General features: G+C 38.8%; 1 protein-coding gene across 3 annotated transcripts in view; it reads left to right on the top strand.

Moving 5' to 3' along the window:
- The first annotated feature begins 488 nt into the window (after nt 1–488).
- The window catches only part of CACNA2D1 (calcium voltage-gated channel auxiliary subunit alpha2delta 1), a 526,258-nt gene continuing 505,623 nt past the window's right edge, over nt 489–21,123 (top strand). For 2 of the 3 annotated variants that reach the window (XM_033192869.1, XM_033192868.1), the window contains exon 1: nt 875–1,079. In XM_033192869.1, coding sequence (XP_033048760.1) covers nt 985–1,079 — 95 coding nt within the window. In that variant the 5' untranslated portion in view covers nt 875–984. Of the gene's footprint in view, nt 1,080–21,123 lie in introns of all 3 variants that reach the window. The other variant, XM_033192867.1, reaches the window with a different exon arrangement.

Raw genomic sequence — 21,123 nt, 5'->3', positions numbered from 1 at the left:
GTACCTGGGCGTGGGGCCGCTGGCACAAAGGACACCCAGCCCCGCCAGAGGCTATAACCTATGGCACACGCGGGCATATAGTGCCACCTGGTAGAGAGTCAACAGTGGTGCTTTAAAATGCAATACAAACCCCTCCTACATTTGTTGTCAAATCACTTCACGATTCCTAGGCAGACAGTGGATTCTGCGCCTGGGAGTAGGGCTGGGGGGAACGCTGCCTGCATGTGCAAAAATAACCCCCGAAGACGCGAGCCAAGTCCTAGGTTGGAGCCTCTGCAGCCTGTGGATGCCCGCTGGGCGGCTGACCGTCCCCCGGGAGCCCCGCGGGGCTGCTCCGCTCCCCCTGCGCACGCCGGGCGGCGGGAGAAAGCCGGCGCCGACTTTGGGAGTTCCTGGCTGCCTTGTATGGAGGGCTGCTCCCGGCCCGTCTCCGCCCGACTGCTCTGACGCCCAGCCCTCCCGCTGCCCACCCCCAGCCGCCTCCCTCTGACTTGCCTGAGAAGCCAGACGGAGCCTCTCGCTTCCACAAGTCTCTCTGCCTGCCATTCCCCCATTCCTGCAGCCACCCCACCCTCCAGCGCCGTCACCCCTCCTCCGCCCCCGCCCCCGCCTCCGCCTTCGCCTCGGCAATCGGGGGAATAAATCAGGGAGGAAACCGAGAGGGAGAGCGAGAGCGCGCGAGCGCCGGCGGGCTCGCGGAGGTCTGTTTCCAAACTCGCCCTTGATGGCGGCGGAGGCCAGGCGGCCGCGGCGCGGAGCAACCGACGCGCGCTAGTGGGTCCGCCCGCCACCGCCCCTTCTCCGTCGCCCGCTCCCGCCCTCGCCGTCCTCCGCGCGGCTCCGCGCCTCGGGCCCCGGGCGCAGCCGGCCCTCCAGACGCCCGCGGTCCCGGCGGCGTGTGCTGCTCTTCCTCCGCCCGCGGTTTCCAGCGCCGCTCCTTCCCCCGCTTGGGAAGGGAGGGGGCATTGATCTTCGATCGCGAAGATGGCTGCTGGCTGCCTGCTGGCCTTGACTCTGACACTTTTCCAATCTTTGCTCATCGGCCCCTCGTCGGAGGAGCCGTTCCCTTCGGCCGTCACGTAAGTCGGCGGGCCGGGCAGGGAGCGCCGGCCGAGGGGCGCCGCGGGAGTCTGGGGTGGGGGTCGGTTCCCGAGTCGCGGGGCTTTTCCGCCCGTGGGGGTGGGGAGCGAGCGGCCGGGGAGCCGGGCTCGGATGCGGAGAGGCCGGGCGGGCGGTGCGCGCCGCTAGCCGCTGGAATGCGCTCCGAACCGGCGTCTCGGGCGCCTCCGCGGGGCCGGGCACGGGGGCCGGCTGTCCCAGGAAGCGCCCGCCGACGACTTGCGGCGTGTCAGCCAGTCTCTAACGGGATTCTCTAGACTTCAGAGTTCAGCCGTACTGGGGAAAAAAGTTTCCAGCCAGCTCACCCGTTCTCATTCACCCCAGTTCAATAAAAAGTTATGTTTTGGTTGGGTAATTTACAAATAGGTAATTTCAGGCTTGCGGAGGTAGCGTGGACTTCTCCGGCACTTGGCCTCCGAGATGCTCTTTAATTGCTGTAGTGCCCAAACTCGTTTTATCCCACATTACTGGATGCACTTGACAGCCTTCCAATTAGACGCGTGCTGGCTCCCCGCGGCCGAGCGTGCTGTCAACGCAGGGGGCTCGCAGGTACTGGGACCCAGCGATCCAACCTCCCCAACCCCATGATTTGAAAAATCTAAGTGTCGGCAGACACGCGGTCCCTGTTCTTTGAATAGAGCCTCTTCTTTGAAGGAGGGACTGTTTCCAGTCTCCTGCAATTTTCTTTTATTTTTAACATTTCTAAAATAACTTTTAAAAACCTCGCTGCTGTTCTGGAAATAGAGGGCTTATAGGTAGCTATAGTCACACGACAGGAAGGGAATGAAAAATAATAATTCTCTCCTCTCTCAGGCAGCAAAATAGAATCAAACTCAGTGGCACATATAAATATATACATATTTCTTAATGCACCGAATAGCCTACCCGGCTTTCTGGGAAAGCATTTATTTTGGTTCTTGAAGCTTCTTTAAAGCTTCTAAGGGTAGGTAATCTTAAGTGCATGAGTCACTTTAATGCATTTTACATAACAAAAACAAAGCCCAAGGTAGCTTTCCCGGTATTTATGCTGCTGGGAATTATTTGCTGTCCTTTGTTGGCTGAGTGCTGAATACAGGAGTTTTTGGTGGAAAGTAACAGTGAATCTTTACCGGTGGAAACCCTGCGGCTATTATTTAAGATTCAGTTTTAAGTATTTATTACGTTAGGTGTCAGTGCAAGAATCTGGAGGATGCACATTCTATCCCGGAGAAGGGGAGTGTCTAATTTTTGTTGTCATTGATTTACAGTAATGTTCCTCTTTAGGTAATCTTTCATAAAACTGATTGCAGATCCTTTTTGTTATGAAGCAGAAGGGTAAATGCCATCTGGAGATCTTCGTTTAATTGGCAGGATGTTCCAGTCGGATATTTTTGAACATAAAAAGAATAAGAATCACCCTAAGGGTGCTTCAGAATTATTTACTCTTGTTAAGGCATCACACTTCCATTTAATTTTTTAAGCCTTTTTGTCGCTTGGCCTGTAAAGTGAGAACTCAAGTGAGTCGCTTGCATTCTGTGTCAAATAAAGAAGTGGCTCTTTAAAAAACAGTCACTTTCTAAATGTGTTCCGATTACACATTTTTACACTGTTGTTTTTAACTGACAATCTATCAATATTTTTGTCATGGGAGAGGATACATCATCATACCATTGGAGAAAACTACAACAAAATACAACCTTTTATTCCTCAACATACTATGGTAAAATATTAATGTAAAAATCCTTATTGTGAGAAGAACATCTGCAATAATGCTTTCCTAAAATTGTAAGTAAATCAATTTTCATGATCAGAAATTTACTAGACAGGAAAGAGTATAAATAGTGGGCTAAAATGGGAAGTAGGACACCACAATTTCTTTTCTTTGAAAGGATCTGAAATTTTCTTAACAATGAAAATTCAAGATATTTTCAAGTTATATGGGACATTATCTCATGAATGAAATACTTAATGAAAGGTTTTGTGGAGCGAAGTCAATCTCTTGTAGGTAATCTTAGCAATATTTTTGGAAGCCTTCGGCATCTTCAGTTTTTCATTTGAAAAGTTAGTAACACTTTCTTCTGAGGAAAGAACTGATGGTTGACATTTGTACTTCATATTAGATTTCTGAATAAACTTTATGAAACAAAAAAATGTAATTTTTTTGCATGAAGATGTGGTGCCATTTGCTTTTCTTTAGAGAAAAGAATTCCTATGCACTGTGTAATCAGGACAAATCTCAAATCTTTGGGGAAAACTTCCAATTTATAAAAAGTGAGTACTAAGATTGTAGTGTCACTAAAGGCAAATCATTATGCTTCTGTATATAAATTTCTCTGGGAATCATTAGGAAATATTTTTGGGGTTTTTTTTGCCAATTTTATTTTTCAGAGAAAAAGTATTATAAGAAGTTTTCATCATCTGAAGAGGAAGAGCATGCCATCACACACTATAAAATTAATTATGCACTAATCGGAGTTGGACTTCAATTAGAATTAGTAATTCAGTTTTTTTTTTTTTTAATGTAGAGTGTTTACATCTGTACGAAGGGCTTAAATTCTATTATGGTAAAACAAATAATGTGTCAGTCTAAGTATCTTCTTTCAATTTTTGCTCTCTGGTTTAACATACATTCTAATATAAAATTTTTTTGGATTAAAGTAGTAGTTAACCTGTTCTAAGAGTTAACACTAAAATAGATGTTTTTCAGGCAAGGAAATTTTGATACAATTATTTCTCTGGGTTGGGTGTTTCTTTTGGAAATGTTTGTCTCCCTATGGTGTGAAACATAAATACGTGATATGGTAGCAGTCACATAATATGTATTGGTTGATATATAAATGGAAAATATATCATTTTTATGCTATAGTATGCACATGTACTGGTATTTTTAAAACGTAGCTTTCAAAAAGGGTAGTTGTCCTTTTTTCTAGAAATAATTTCTTGGCACATGTTGAAAGACTTCTATTTTAAAATTTAGAATTACATGTGTGATAGCCAGTATTATAATGTTAACTTAAATTTGTCCTTAATTTTAGAATCTATTTACAAATGCAATTAAAAATATATATAGTTATAACTATTCATATTAAACTTTTATCTTAGTCACATCAAAATGCCAGTCTACAATAATTGGCTGAGAGCCCATTGGTATACGGGGATTTTAATATAAAGTGTATAATGGTATAAACATAAAACGAAGGATTATGGATCTCCACAGGAAATAAACATAAAGTCTCATAAGAATAGTACTTTTGGGTTTAATTACTTAGGATATAAATTTTTTTCTGTTATTAGAGAAATTGGTATTTAAGGCTATAAAGGAGAAATTTTGTATGTCAAGATATTGTAATGGATATCTACTGTATGCATTAGAAGTGACATAATTATTCTCACTTAAGGTCAGCAGTTTCTGTTTACATTTTACATACACAAGGAAATGTGCCATATGATCAATTATGAGATAAAATATTAAATGTAAAATCAAACCTGAAACAGTGAACATTAATAAACATTTCTCAGGTCTTTAATTTTGTTTTCATTGTCTTAACCATATAACATTTATGATTCCACAGATGTATGTTTTAAAATATGCAACAATAGATATATTTTTCCATGTAAGTAGTAATATTATGTTAAATTTATTAATGTTACACATCGCTATGTATGTAGCTATTTGGATTGGCATTTGAATGAAAATTAGACTGAAATGGATATAATTTTTGAAAAAATGTCAGAAAATACAAGAATCTAAGAATATTATGGTTTATTAAAGATAAATAAAATGTACCTTTATTATCTTTCCCATCCATGGCTTTCATTAATATAATTTAATAAATATACATAAAATTTGAATATAAAGTAGGTGGTTCATTTTGACAATAGATAAGAGCTTTTCAGTTTTTTTCTTCACAGCAGCCTGACTGTGTAGATATCTTTCTGTTATGTCTCCAACGTTGATAAAACTAACAATAAAATACTTCTTTCTAGGGTTTACACATAGTAAATTTTTACAAAAACATAACATATGGAAATTATTATTGTGTTAAAATTTAGTATATATATTTAGGAGTATATATTCATAAACAATAATGCTTTTAGAAATTTTACAAATAATTTTTACAATAGTGCGCATAACAAACTATTATTTAATTTACATATTCTCTGGAGTATCATTATATAAAGCACCTCTTCAGGTTTTTCTTGATTTCCCTATTTCTCTATATAGATGCAAGTTTGCAAGAATTTCCTAGCACATGTCTTCAAGCTATTTCTAACCTTAAATTGGAGATTTAAATGGGTAAAATGAAACATATCTTAGGCAAATCATGCTATTTGTTGATCTCATTTAGTGTCTTACATGTATGGACATAAACATTTCTAACATAAGTATACATAGCATTTGGGGAAAAAATCAGAATTTCAGTATTTCAAAAAAGTAACATTTTATTGTTATTAAAATGACAATGTTCCATTATTTCTATTAAAAGAGCTGTCTGTGGTAGTGTTTCAAAAAGCAGGTCAGCTGCTTTCCGTGGGGAACAAACTTTGTTCTATTATATCGCCTCCACATTTACTTAAGGCTTACAGTGTGCATCAAGCACTATGTCACTAAGTGTGTCAACCAGTCTTTCTTTTCATGAACTATCTGTGAGCAGTACCACGACTGTTCCCAAGGCTTTCATACAGTTGCTTTCCAGTAAACTGGAAATGGACTGTGATGGCCAACCATGTAGCTTACACGATTCATTTTTTTATGTGTGTGCACTGAAACATGTAAACGATTGCATCATATTGTTCACAGAGATGAGAGAAAAAGGCAATTGACCTCAATGTCAATTAAGTAAAAGTGGCAGCACTTTGTGAAAAAATACTATAATACTTTTCCTTGAGAGTTCAAAATATTAACATCGCATAGATAACTTTCCTAGTTTGTGTCACTATATAGTATTCTATTAAGATATAATATTGTATGTGTATGTCCACACATATTTTTAAAACTTTAAGTGAATTGATATAGTAGAAAAACCTCCGTAAGGTAAGTTTATTCACAAGTGTGCATACCTTAGATCTTCTGTCAGTCCACAACTGTTTTCAGGGATTATATGTAACTTAATAACACCAGCATTTAAGAATAATTTGCCGAGACAATTAAATGAGATATTGCATACACAAGCAGCCGGAAAATGCTCAAGTCCTTTAGAGATAGGTTACTAACATAATTGACAAGTAATTAAAAAAGTGACTCTAAAGACAGTTTTGCCATATTTTAAACGAAACAAGTATGAGAAAGAAACTACGTTTGAAATGTTGGCACCTATTAAAAGTTCTTTACATACTAAGCAGTTTTATTTCTTTCATTTAGATAAGATATGCTTTGAAATTTGTAAGAATTAAACATATTTGGTAGTGTGATATTTTAGGAATGAAGGCAAATGTGCACAGGTTTAAAATTTTTATTTGTAAAAATATAAGCTCTTAAATATCCCTTCCTTGTAGGATTTACATCTTTTGTAGTAATTCAGCACATAGAGTCAGCTACTCTTAGCAGTTTTTAAAATTGAGTAAAGAAAGCGGTCATTGCTCCTTTATATTTTGCCACTGTTTTGTACAGGTTATGAACAAGGAAAAGATTGACTTTGTGGCCTCAATAAACCGGCACACTTTTTATAGTTAATTTCAATAATTCAGAATTAGGCTGTTATATATAAAGCAATATTTGAAGTTCTCTTTGAATATGAATGTGGGATATTTCTGGCTAAATGTTATTTTAACATTTGCTTCTGCTGATTTTTTTTAACCATATGCTCTGTGGATTTAAAAAATTAGGATACATTTAAAATTCTATATCATAAATGGAAGAACAACTTAAACTAGAACTGGTGGCAGTAGAAAATAATGGTGTTGGCCATTTTAAATGCTTCGGATTTGGGGATAATCTTACTGTCTATTTGAAGCTCTTTTTTTCTGAGTAATTAAAAATGCACTATGGTGGTTTCCTGGCAAATGATGAAAAGTAATTCCAGTATTATTTTATTCAAATAATAAATTCTGTTTTCTCGCTCTTTAATACACACACGTGCGTACAATTACTATTAACCATAACATTATTATTTATATATAACATCAAATCAAATGAAAAATTTAAAAATTTGTTTTTCTTAAGTTATCTGTGATCAGACCTCAGTTTCAGGTCCTTTTCACTTAAATCTGCACTCACTGTTTCAGGAGATTTCCTGTTATCAGACATTTCTCTGTAAGAGAAATTGTTGAGGGATTTTGGTATACAGATAAACCTGTAATATGTAATCAACACATAACAAAATTGTCAAACAAGTCTAGAGAATTGTTTCTTTTGATATTTGCTCAATACCTTAGGGATAATTAGGGAAAGGGGAGGAAAGAGCTAATAAAATTTTTCTAAGGTGCGTACTGTCAAACTATGTGAAGGGATGGTTAAATATTAATAATGCCATATTTTGAGAGTTACAAGAGGAATGGTACAATAAAATAAATGGGCTCAGGCAGACTACAAAATCTCTTGTTTTTAAAAAGTGATCAACAGACATTGTGGTGAAAATACTTTGAGGAATGATGGATGTGTAAGTGGGACGGAGAGAAGAGCCCTCAGATTTATGAGGTGCAACATTATATTAAAGATACTAAAGGTAGCAGTTGGTTATTTTTCTTAATTTCTTCTGTTTTCTTCATTTCCCATGTGAGCTTGGTTATATTGGAAATGCTGCTTCCTAAACTTAATAATCATTTTTAGAGACTTAAATATTCACATTTGGAAATTCACCTTAGAGACCAAAGACAATAAAATTATCTAGATCTCAAAACATAAGTACTTAAAAATTTTTAGTTTTTATGAAATTCTGGGAAATGGTTTATTGGATAAGAAGCACTAGTATAACCTTTAATTAAGAGCTTAAGTGCTAATCAACAAGAAAGAAATTCCATTAGTAAATTTTTTTTCATTAGATTACAAGAAAGAAATAACTTGCAGGTAAGCAGCCTTCTAGGTAGTATACTTAAAACTAGGCTTCTAAATAAATAGTACATTTTATTTTTGAAGTAGTTTTCATTTATACTGCCTCTTTTAATATTTCTTGTTTCAAATATTTTTTAACACCAAATATAATTTAATTCAACAATTAATGCAATTATTATTGAGTGCAAATTGCATACGGCACTGAGCTACATGTTGAGAATACAAACTGAGGGAGAGAGTTCCTAAGGAAGACATTAGCAATTCCAAGCTGACTATGAAACACTGGGATACATCAGAGCATGACCAAGGAAAAAGTACATTGCACACTGAAGGGGCATGGTCTAAAGAAACATGGTATGTTCTTTGTTAGGCGTTGGACTTGTCGATGGGAAATGATGTTGGTAGCTGTTGGCTTAAGTCTGGTGATAAATTTCTTGCCCCCTGACCCAAGGAGGGGATGGGCAGTGCTCATATTACATCGACATTAGCAATAGCCCTGTTCTGTGTACCAACACAAATTTGGTCTTCATCTTGTGTTGCTGTTGAGATTTTTAAATTAAAAAAAAAAAGTAATAGATTTGAATCATAATATGTAGAAGATGGATTAAGGAGGGCCAGTATATGAGGCAGAGGCTATGAGATTAGTTAGTATACCATTGCAGCATTCACTGAACCAGAGATGATGCCTGAGGTTTCAAAAAGATTAGTGTCAGTGAGAAGGTAAAGCAGGTTTAAGGTAGAAGTATAATTTCAGGACTTGGTGGTTGTGAGATTTGGGGAATCGGGAAGGGAAGAAGAGTTGGAGATGTTGTTTAGATCTCTTAATTTTGTAGGCTAGAGAACAAGGAGGAATGCAGGTTGATGTTGTGAGAGTGGGAGTAGCTTGACTGTTGGACATTTGCAGTTTGCAGTGCATCTTATAGATGTCTGTTAGGCCCTTAGAAATATGTATCTGGGCCGGGCGCGATGGCTCACACCTGTAATCCCAGCACTTTGGGAGGCCGAGGTGGGCAGATCATGAGGTCAGGAGATCGAGACAATCCTGGCTAACACGATGAAACCCCATCTCTACTAAAAATACAAAAAAAAAAAAAAAAAATTAGCCAGGTGTGATGGCATGCTCCTGTAGTCCCAGCTATTGACGAGGCTGAGGCAGGAGAATCACTTGAACCTGGGAGGCGGATGTTGCAGTGAGCCAAGATTGCATCACTGCACGCCTGGGTGACAGAGTGAGACTCTGTGTTAAAAAAAAAAAAAAAAAAAAAGTATCTGAAGAGAGTTTGGAGGCAAATTCAGAGAGCAATATCTTTGAAGGCAGAAGGAGGATTTTTTTTTCCATTTATTTAACTCATATTTATCTGTAATCTAAGATAGCCACTGAATTTCAAAAGAAGGGCCTCGATTTACAGTTTCATTTTGTGGAAGGTCAAACCAGATGACCCCTTTAAGGAAGGCATCAAGGCCACTGATGAAAGAGAGAAGTCTCATCATGTCAGGGACAGAAGCATGGTTTCAGTGGCTTGAGGAGTTGGTCAAGTTGAGAATATGGAGACAAGTGCAGTTTGTTCCTTCCAGGAATTTGGTGACATGAGGAAAGTGAGAGATAGTAAATTCAGAGGAAGACATTATCCTTAGCAAACTAACACAGGAAAAGAAAACCAAATACTGCATGTTCTCACTTATAAAGGGGAGCAACATGATGAGAACACATGAACACTTAGAGGGGATCAACACACACTGGGACCTTTCAGAGGGTAGGGGGTGGGAGGAGGGAAAGGATCAGGAAAAAATAACTAATGAGTACTAGGCTTAATGCCTGGCTGATGAAATCATCTGTACAACAAACTCCTATGACACAAGTTTACCTGTGTAACAGACCTCCACTTGTACACCTGAACTTAAAAATAAAAGTTAAGAAAAATTAATAAATAATGAAGAAGTTAATATTAGGCCATTTGGGATTGTAAATTGTACAAAACCATAGGACTTTCGTAAACCAAAAAGAAATATTTTTAAATCATAGTGGGGCTGGATGATCCGTCATGGGAGTTCACGTCAAGGATGTTCCAACAACTGCAGACAAAGGTGAGACTGCTATCACGATAATCTCTCAAGTCATTTTCTGCTTGTCTTTGTGTCACTTCTTTCTTCTCTTTCTCTATAAGTTGGCATTATCTGCCTCCAGTGTTCGTGATATTGAATGATTGCGAGGGATTATGTTTTCTCCTTTGAAGCTTTGAACCAGCTTGAGTGTAGAATCCTAGTCCTAAAGATAACCTCCCAAAGAAGATGTGTTGATAGTCTGAATATGGGCCAGATGGCCACTTACAGCCCATTTAATTGTGACCAGGAGATGGGATTTGGAAAAGAGACTCTGGTTGCCTGAGCTTGGGTTACTTCACCATATCTGGTCCAATCTTATTAGGAGGTATTACATTGTAAGAGGCCAGTTGCTATTACCGTGGATAGGGGAAGAGGCGATTCTCAGAAAAAGACTCTGGTGGGAAGGGCGGGGAAGGTGGGGAAGGCTGTACAGACAACTAAATAAGTGTTACCAGAGGGGAGATTCCCGTATCTCAGAGGGAGAAGACTAAATGTCAGAGAAATGAAAGCAATGAGATGCCATGATTGATGGATGAATGTTCTGATAGAGGCAGGTGAGGAAGGGATCAAGACTAAACACAGTGTCTTACAAAGTAACTTTTGAAATATGAAACAGCCTTGAGAAGGAAAGCAGATGGTTGGAATACAGGATAGATATAATTTTAATTTACTGGAGATGTTTTTAGAGGAATGATTTAAATTACATACTCCATTCTCGAGAAGGAATGACATAATTCAGAAATGTAATACATACACATTAGTGATATTCAAATTTTGAGAGGCATGGACTAGAGTTTTTCTTTCAGTGATAGTAACAAGACTCCAGTTTGCCACTATATTACCTTTGGACACAGCAACATTTGGTTCTCACTTGTCTTTATTTTTCATTTACTTCTTTCCTAGGAGAGATTATCATCTTAAAGATCCATGTAGTTTTAGAACATGTTATTAGAAATTTTTTTTTTTTTTTTTGAGATGGAGTCTCACTGTGTCACCCAGGCTGGAGTGCAGTGGTGTGATCTCAGCTCACTGCAATCTCTGCCTCCTGGGTTCAAGTGATTCTCCTGTCTCAGCCTCCTGAGTAACTGGAACTACAGGCGCAAACTACCACACCCGGCTAGGTTTTGTATTTTTAGTAGAGATGGGGTTTCACCATATTGGTCAGGCTGGTCTCAAACTCCTGACCTCAGGTGATCCACCCGCCTTGGCCTCCCAAATTGCTGGGATTACGGATGTGAACCACCACACCTGGCCAATGTCATTAGATTTTAAAAGTGTGTAGTGCTTGTGGTAGAAAGATCTTCCAGTAATATCATTGAAAAACAGATAAAAGAGCAAATCGTTATTTCCTTTGACAATTTAGCATTACTTATTCATTGATTTTCAGCAATAGTAGTGGTTTACTGCCCAACTCTATTGGTGCTTCCTGCCCTCAGTAGAGGGGAGAAGTTTTGGTTGAAACAGATCCTTGTCAAGAAAACAAAATAATAAACTTTAGAAGATAAAAAACCACTGGAAGTTGGGCGAGGGCTCGCTTGTAGGCTCAGCTATTAGGGAGGCTGAGGAAGGAAGTTCGCTTGAGCCCAGGAGTGCAGATCTTGCCTGGGCAACATAGGGAGGGTTGTCTCCAAACAAATACACAAAAAACTGACAGAATATCCCTGCAAAGTGTATCCCTGGTTAACCCTCACTGAGGCATCTCAGATCTCCCGAAGGTCTGGAAATTACTGGCAGTTGCCATCACGGCAGTTCCCTGAGTTTCCAAGATGAATGAATGAATGGTTAGGACTGCAGATGCCAGTGGATCTGAGAATCAGTGTTCCTCTCGTTGGTACCGTTGCAGTGTGGAAAAACCACTCTTGTGGTTTGTGGCAAGAGATGAGAAGAGTTAAGGTGGGCTATTTATTTCCTTTTTGTGACTGCTCTTTTTTCTCTCCCATAGATATTCACAGTTTGAAGTAATTTTGGTGTCTCTACCTGCAGTGTCTGAACAGTAATAATGACTACCAATCATCCTTCAGTTACAATAATATTGTTTTCTGACATTTTTCCTTCTGTATGCCAGACACTATTAATTAGTACTCTCCTTTTTTTTTGAGACAGAGTCTCGCTCTGTCACCCATAGACACATAGAGGGGATCAACACTGGGAACTTTCAGAGAGTGGGGGGTGGGAGGAGGGAGAGGGTCAGGAAAAAAAAATTAATGAGTACTACGCTTAATGCCTGGCTGATGAAATAATCTGCATAACAAACCCCTACGACACAAGTTTACTTATGTTACCTACCTCCACTTGTACCCCGAACTTAAAAATAAAACAAGAAAAAATAAATAATGAATAATAAATTCATAATTAATAATGAACAAGTTATTTCTTTATTCACTCCAAGAGTGGAGTGGCGTGATCTTGGCTTACTGCAACCTCTGCCTTCCGGGTTCAAGTGATTCTCCTGCCTCAGCCTCCCTAGTAGCTGGGATTACAGGTGTGCACCACCATGCCTGGCTAACTTTTGTATTTTTAGTAGAGATAGGGTTTCACCATGTTGGCCAGGCTGGTCTCAAATGGCCGACCTCAGTAATCCAACCACCTCAGCCTCACGAAGTGCTGGGATTACAGGCGCGAACCACCGTGCCTGGCCTCATGTTTTTTAATCCATCTAACATTCAAGCCAATCCTCTGAGATAAGTATTATTATTATCTCTGTTTTGTAAATGTGGGAACAAGTTTAGGGTATGAAGAACTTTTCTGAATTTCCTTAGGAGTTCAAATTTGATCTCAAGCAGCTCAATTCTAGATTCCTACACTTACCTGCTGAACTTTGCTGCCCTTGCAGGAGGTTTGAGGTCTTAGTATCTATTATCTCGCCTGACTGTATATTCCAGCAATAAGATTGAGGGAGAGGAGTCATGTAAAGTAGAGCAGAACTAACTCTCAGCCTTGATTTCTCCATCTGTAGAACAAGGATAGTATTTTTTCTTCCTGCATCCAGTGTTACCATGAAGATTAAATGAAAGAATGCGTGGGGACCTTTAAAGGACTGTTTAATAGCCAGGCTTCATTATGTGTGCCTTGTGTGGTTTTTCTGCCTTTAAGAGATCATGAATTGATGACTATAGATTAGTGAGCTAGATTATTCTGCTAATATATAACCATTTGGGGCATGAGAAAAACTTAAAATGAATGGAAAAAGGGATGCTTAGCAGGTCTTAAAAATGTCTCTTCCTAAAACCTGTGTAGCCTTTCATCATAAAAGGGAAAGGGAAAGAGATGCAGTGGAGTGTAAGTGAAATAGGGTGGGTGAACTGTTCCATCCCTAGGTTAAGGACAAAACCAGTGTCCTAAAAGAGACCATGAAGAAAGCAGAACCACAAAGCTTTTGATGTGCTTTGTTGTGACAATTCAGCCAGCACCTGTTGTAGGAGAACTGTGCCACAGAGTGTGAATCTATTTTTAAAAGTCATAGCTTTACCACCAATATCCTCTCCTTGTCAAAGATGTGAGTTTTTAGCCTCAAAACAGAATATCTGAAAGTTAATAATGCAATCTATCTAAGATGTTTATAGAAATGATTCCAGACTACCCTACAAATTGAGTGAGTGCAGGATAGTAAAATCAAGACCAGTTGCATTTTTCGCAACCAATACAGAAGTTAGCAAAAATCTGCCTAGAGCGTACGGAAAAAGGCCAGCTTTTACTTGACTCATCCAACTGATGGTTAGGTACACTCATTTAACTCTAGCCCTTCACTTTGCAATATAAATGGAGTTGAGCCTCTCATAAACACTGTTTTTTTGTTGGTAGAAATCAAGCACTGAAATAAAATTTCTGGTGCAAATTTGGAATTGATTTATGGATAAAACAGATGTTTTAGATTAACCAATACATTAATACCATGACTAATGATTACAACTTGATGATAACCATTGAAGCAGCAAGTTTTCAATGCCAGCAGCCTAGCTTTTTTTTGGTTTTGTTTTTGTGTTTTTGAGACGGAGTCTCTATCACTCAGGTTGGAGTGCAATGACCTGATCTCGGCTCACTGCAACCTCCGCCTCCTGGGTTCAAGCAATTCTCCTGCCTCAGCCTCCCAAGTAGCTGGGATTACAGGTACCTACCACCATGCCTGGCTAATTTTTTTGTATTCTGAGTAGAGACGGGGTTCACCGTATTGGCCAGGCTGGTCTCAGACTCCTGACCTCAGGTGATCTGCCCACCTCAGCTTCCCAAAGTGTTAGGATTACAGGCATGAGCCACCTCGCCCGGCCAACATGGCCTTTTTATAGCAGTCATTTTGACATTTGCCACAGAAAAGAATGTGTAAAATTTTTATGATGTTTGTCACTTTAAAAATACCACCCTGTCTTTGTCATGACATTTTATTAGAATTGACTTAAATTTACATCTGCAAAAATATTGGGGGACTTGAACAAATGGGCCATATGAAGCCTGAGGAAGATGGGCACAATAGAGGCTATGCAGATTGCTCTAAATTAAACATATTAGCTGCTTGGCTGTCAGTCCAAACACCTGATTTTCCTGTCGATGTAAGTGTAGAAATTGGCATTAATTTTTATGAGGTGAAATTTCATTGTGCGTGGATAGCTTAGTTCCCAGAGGATTAACACATGGGTTTCAAGGTCTACTGGTGAGTGAGTAATTGTTTAAAATTTATATTTTTCCTCGATGGTAATAAATAAACATAGGGGAATGGTAACTCATCACAGACCAAATCATGCGTGATAATTATATGAGGTCATTCATCTCCTTAAATTATCAGATGTGACACAACCTGTCTGTGTGGCATCTGAAGGCCAGCTGAGTTCTGGGTGTACATGATTGTGACAGAGTAGCCATTTGAAGGTTGCAAGTCTTGGATTTGGTCCTACCCCTTTTGGGTTTTTCTACCTGTGAAGTGAATTGGTTCCTGGATTCTGTTCTTGTAATATGCACAGGGAGCCAAAACCTGGGGTCAGCAGGCTACTCAGAATCGATTTTTATTTTCCTTCTTCCTTCTGTTGCCTCTGTATATCTACCCTAACTGCAGAGAAACGCATACATCAGTCACGTATACCGATATATACATATTTATATGATGTGTGTGTACATATAATAAACATTACACAATATATGAACATCAAATATATATTATAATGATTTCTATCAAGTGAAAGTTATAAGATATGAAGAAAATATATATGCAGATTCAGATGTGCTACATGTATGTAGAATATATATATTTAGAAAACATAAAACCTGAAAATGCTTTGTAGTATCCAGAAATGCCATCATCCATGGGAAAGATTGTAAATTTATTAGGAGTAACTGAAACATCAAAATGGATGTGATATATAACTGCTGATTATTGTTTTAATTTTTTGTCCCATCTGAAGCCTGTGATCTACTCTTGCACATCTTCAAACACACAGTGGTTGTGTATTACTCTACTAACTCCCAAAAGTTGCTAAGTTGATAGATACTTAAGCCAGAACCTTATGAGTCTATGCTATGGTAGTTCAGAGGACTCAAGGTGGGCAGTCTGGTATGGTGGGAATATTCAGGATTTTGAGTCAGAGAATCCCAAGGTTGAACCTTGCTTCTGATATAGCCTGTGTGATCTTGGAAAGTTAATTTTCTTTCAATTTCATTTCATATTCTGTAAAAGGTATGAAATTTCATTTCATACCTTTTAGGGGAAATTGTAAGGCTTAAATGATAGGCCTTCAAGTACTTGTCTATGTATATTCCACTGAATTTATTGAGCAAAGAGTGAAAAGTGTTAGTTCCTTCATCTTTTCTTATTCTAATGTGGAGCCATTAGAACTAGACATTTTTTCTTGATTTTCTAATCTACTCCTGGTGTAATCTATGGAGATTAGTAAAGATTACTATTTTCTCTTATGCTTTTCATATTTATCTCATTAGAGCGCTAGGGGAAAATCTCTGGAATGGGAGTAGGAAAGGGAGGACCAAGTCAAAAAATAAATAAATAAAATGCTCCAGATTGTTCCTTGCTTGTTGTCCTAGGGTTATGTTTAAGATTTTTTATGCTATGTGTCATGACTTTTGTCTGAAGCTGAAGATGACGGTTTGCTCCATATCCTTTCTGTTTACTAAATCAGTACAGATTCCTGCCAAGTTACACAGGTCTCCTATAATTTAAATGGATTTAGATGTTGGATCTATGCTGAGTATCATTAAAACTTCATTCTTGTATTCTAAAAAGTGATCGTATGTGGTGTGGTTGCTGCCTTTCTGTTTTTTTTTTTGTTTGTTTGTTTGTTTTTTAAATATTTTGGAGAGACGCAGTCTTGCTATTTCACTATGTTGCCCAGGCTCATCTCAAACTCCTGACCTCAGGTGATCCTCCTGCTTCAGCCTCCCAAAGCACTGGGATTACAGGTGTGAGCCATTGCATCTGTCCGTGGGTTGCTGCCTTTCTAATCAGGTTTCCTCATCTGAACCAGAGGACAGATATTCATCTGAGTGACTTTTTAGTTCTCCTCAAAATGATTTGTAACTAATACCGTATTAATGCATAGAAGAGGAGTCATTGCATTAAAAAATTGATGCTTTTGAACATTAGGGTTTAATTATTTCATGGAACTTGCATGGTTGATTAAAAGTGTAGATTAAAATCTCAGCTCTACAATTAGCTGGGTAACTTGAACAAGTCAACATTCCCATTCATAAAACTTCATAGGGTTCTTGTAAGGATTAAAAATATTCATGTAAAACACTGCATGTAGAAAGCACTGAACAAATATACTCTGATTAGAAGCAGGATAACAGTCTAATCAGGTGACGTGGGTTCCTGTTTGCTTCCACCATTAACTAGATGTAAGACCTACTTGGTAACATCTTGTAAGGAAGAATTTCTGGCTTTAGCACTATCCAACATTTAATTGCTCACCTCCTATTTCTTAAAAAGTTGGTTTTAGTTGTTACATAATTGCCATTCATGTATCTATTGACCATAAATTAGATCTTTCTTGGTACTTGAGCACTCCCATACCTGTGGTTATGTTCCTGAAAAGTTTATTTTCCCACTGTTTTAAGTTTCTTCTTTCTGAAAGCAAAAATGATCAAGTTTGATGTTTTCCTCTCTTTTAAACATTTTGCTACCACCAAATTGTGCTAAAGCATAATATGGTACCAAGCTTCTTTTTGTATCTGATTGAAGGGCATATCAAGTACAGATAAGTACCCCCTTACCTGCTGGGGACACATTTCAAGACCCCCAGTGGATGCCTGAAACTGCATATATTACTGATTAAAAGTATATACTATGTTTTTACCTATGTATACATACCCATAGCTTATAACTTATATACCAAGTTTGTAAGTTAGGCACAGAAAAGAGATTAAAACAACTAATAAAATAGAACAGTTATAACAATACGCTGTAATAAAAGTTGTGTGGAGGTGGTCTCTCTCTAATTCTGTAACACTTTTGGACTTTGGTTGACTGCATGTAACTGAAACCCCAGAAAGAGAGAGCAAAATTTCTAATAAGGGTGGGGGAGTATATTGTAGTATATAATGAAGTCATTGACCTTGCAGAAAAATTGACCTCGTGTGCAGAAAAATAATTTTAGTGGCCCATTGTCCCTCATGATTTTAGTTCTGTGAAAGAGGCCCTAGATGTTCTCCCTTGACAATATAGTTCTAGGAATCTTTGCAAGTGGAAAATAGTAACTTTAAAGCTACATAAGCAATAATTACCATACTATCTGTAATATAGAATGGGGCTTTTTTCCTCTAAGATGAGCAGCAAACATATCATCATGGTTTACCTTGAGTAATAAATGTATATTATGAAATATTTTCAGAAAAGTAAAAATCAATTACATTATGCTGTTTATAGTATCAATTCTAATTTTTCAAGAATTTATATCCGAGCTCATAAGGCATTTTAAAGTATAGAAGAGGGGTGTGTGCAGTCTTTTATGTGCGGCCCTTTATTGTGCCAGTTGATGAGTTTTTCTCCTCGTGTAGAGGCATGAATAAATGAGAAGAGTTAGAAACACATGTTAGATCCTCGACGTGCGCAAAAAAGATGTGAATCAGATTATACAGAGGAAATCAAAGACTGATGACTAATTTAAGGTTCAGTGAATCTAAACAAACCAAATAGAATTTATTTATTTATTTATTTATTTATTTTGAGGTGGAGTCTTACTGTCACCCTGGCTGCAGTGCAGTGGTGCAATCTTGGCTCATTTCAACCTTTGCCTCCCAGATTCAACAGATTCTCGTGCCTCAGCCTCCCTACTAGCTGGGAGAACAGGCATGTGCCACCATGCCCGGCTAATTTTTGTATTTTTAGTAAGAGACGGGATTTCGTCATGTTGGCCAGGCTGGTTTTGAACTCCCGACCTCAGGTGATCCACCTACCTCGGCCTCCCAAATTGCAGGATTACAGGAGTGAGCCACCGCGCCCAGCCCCAAGTAGAATCTTCATAAAGGCATTTTACGCAGAGATAAAATGAATCCTGAGCTGGGCATGGTGGCTCACACTTGTAATTCCAGCAATTTGGGAGGCCGAGGTGGGAGGATCAGTCAAGCCCAGGAGTTTGAGACCAGCCTGGGCAATGCAACAAGACCTCATCTTTACTAAAAATTAAATAATTGTGTGGGTATGTTGGCATGCACCTATTAGCCCCAGCTATGTGGGAGACCGAGGTGAGAGGATCAGTTGAGCCTGAAAGTCAGGGCTGCAGTGAGCTATGATCCAGCAGCTGCACTCTAGCCTGGGCAAGAGAACAAGACTCTGTCTCTTAAAAAAGAAAAAAAAATTGAATGTCATGTTTAAAATTTGGGAATGTAAATGTATTTATTTCTTTATTTTGGTTTGGTATTTTCTTTTCTTTTTTTTTTTTGAGACGGAGTCTTGCTCTGTCCCCCGGGCTGGAGTGCAGTGGCCGGATCTCAGCTCACTGCAAGCTCCGCCTCCCGGGTTCACGCCATTCTCCTGCCTCAGCCTCCGGAGTAGCTGGGACTACAGGCGCCTGCCACCTCGCCCGGCTAGTTTTTTTTTTTTTTTTTTTTTGTATTTTTAGTAGAGACGGGATTTCACCGTGTTAGCGAGGATGGTCTGGATCTCCTGACCTCGTGATCCGCCCATCTCGGCCTCCCAAAGTGCTGGGATTACAGGCTTGAGCCACCGCGCCCGGCCTGGTTTGGTATTTTCTATTCTGTGTAGCATACTACAACAAACTGAATGGTTGTAAACAATATACACTTATTATCTAACAGTTTCCGTGCTGAGTCGTCGTGGCAGCCCTCTGTTCAGTCTCACAAGGCTGCAATAAGGACTTGCCTGGCCTGCATTCCTGTATGGGGCTACTTCCTGCTCCTCTTTCAAAATCCTGTGGTTATGGAGGCCCTATTAAAGGTCCTCTCACAACATGGCAGTTTATTTCTTCTAGACTGGAGGGAAACTCTCTTCATTCAGAAAGGGGGCTCAATCCCTCTTTGAAGGGCGTTCAGTTGATTAAGTTAGACCATCCATTATACTCCCCTTTTTGGTTCATTCAAAATCAAGGGATGTGAGATCTAAATTCCATCTGCAGAATCGTGTCACCTTTACCACATAACATCACATAATTAAGGGAGTGGCATCCCTTCATAGCATGGGCCCCACTCACACTCAAGGAGAATGGGCTCTGCAGGAGTGGGAATGATGAGAATCATCTCAGAATCCTGCCTACCACAGGTGTTAGATTAGACAGCCATCGTAAATACACCAAAAACTAAAAGATGTGAATGCTCATTTCTTCCCTACTTTATGTGTTCACAGATTCGGGAAATGCTGTGAAGCATCAGATGACCTATCACTCTCTTGCCTTCAGGCAGACTGTGTTGGGTGACATTAGTTCTGATCCATCCTGTAAGGAAAGTAAACTCCAGTAGCTCATTAGCTAGTCATTAAGGGTGCTGTCACCATTAGTTAGCTGAACTTTTCACTTTCTGCAAAGAAGAATTCTTTTTGCTATGGTTTAAGCCAATTTATACCATTATTGTCAATAAATGTGTAGAAAAATTACAAAACAATTCTTTTGAAAAGTAAAGGACTATGATTCTTCCAAATTAAGGTTTATACTTGGGTATCTCCTGAAAAATATGCATTTATTTGCCTGCATAAACTAGCCAATACTCTACAATCCTAAACAGCATCTGATTTTTCATTTGTATCACTATGTAATGGTAATGTCCTCTAACTAACACCCCAGTTATAAATTATTAATGATTTCTTCACTTCAGTGAGTAGATTTAGGTGAATAGCTATGACTTCTGTTTTTCAAAGAAAAAAATAATGATGGTATGCTTTTTAATACTGCTTATGTACTGGGTGCTCAGTAAATTTCCTTTAAAAAGTGGGTCCTTCATATACTCCATACAGGTGCTTCCCTGCTCAGCCTGTGCATATCTTATGTCATTTTATTTTCAAAGTGCTGCTGGTTGTCGGATTTGTTCAGGACTTTTCTTGTTATAACTCTAGCAATAATTAATTTGCTAGCACCGAGGAACGCTGGTCAGAGTAATTGTCTAATTCAGTGCTTTTCACACTAACCGTGTTAAAGGGGTAGGGTTGATTTATTTATTTTGTAAATTTTATATCCATTGCAAAGGTATATTTTTGTGAAATGGAATGAAAATTAATTAATAGAAAAATGAAATTTAAAAAGATATGCAAATTATAAACCTTCTTTTACTTAATTAAATTCCACAGCCAAAGAATTACTCTTTCCAAACAGTTTTAAAAGTGTGTAAACACTCCCAATTTGTGCACTTTTCTTGTGGACTGGTAGACACAGTTCCCAGATTAGCAGCCTCTGAGTAGCATAATCTGAATAGCTCTAGTTTACTTTATTTTAGTATTTAAGACATAACTAAACTACTGTTTTCAGTTTGAAAATGACATTACAAAA

Source organism: Trachypithecus francoisi, unplaced genomic scaffold, assembly GCF_009764315.1.
Source record: "Trachypithecus francoisi isolate TF-2019V2 unplaced genomic scaffold, Tfra_2.0 Lachesis_group4, whole genome shotgun sequence".
NCBI lineage: Eukaryota > Metazoa > Chordata > Mammalia > Primates > Cercopithecidae > Trachypithecus > Trachypithecus francoisi.
The sequence above is the reverse complement of the archived record's forward strand: the minus strand, read 5'-3'. Positions and strand labels throughout refer to the sequence as shown.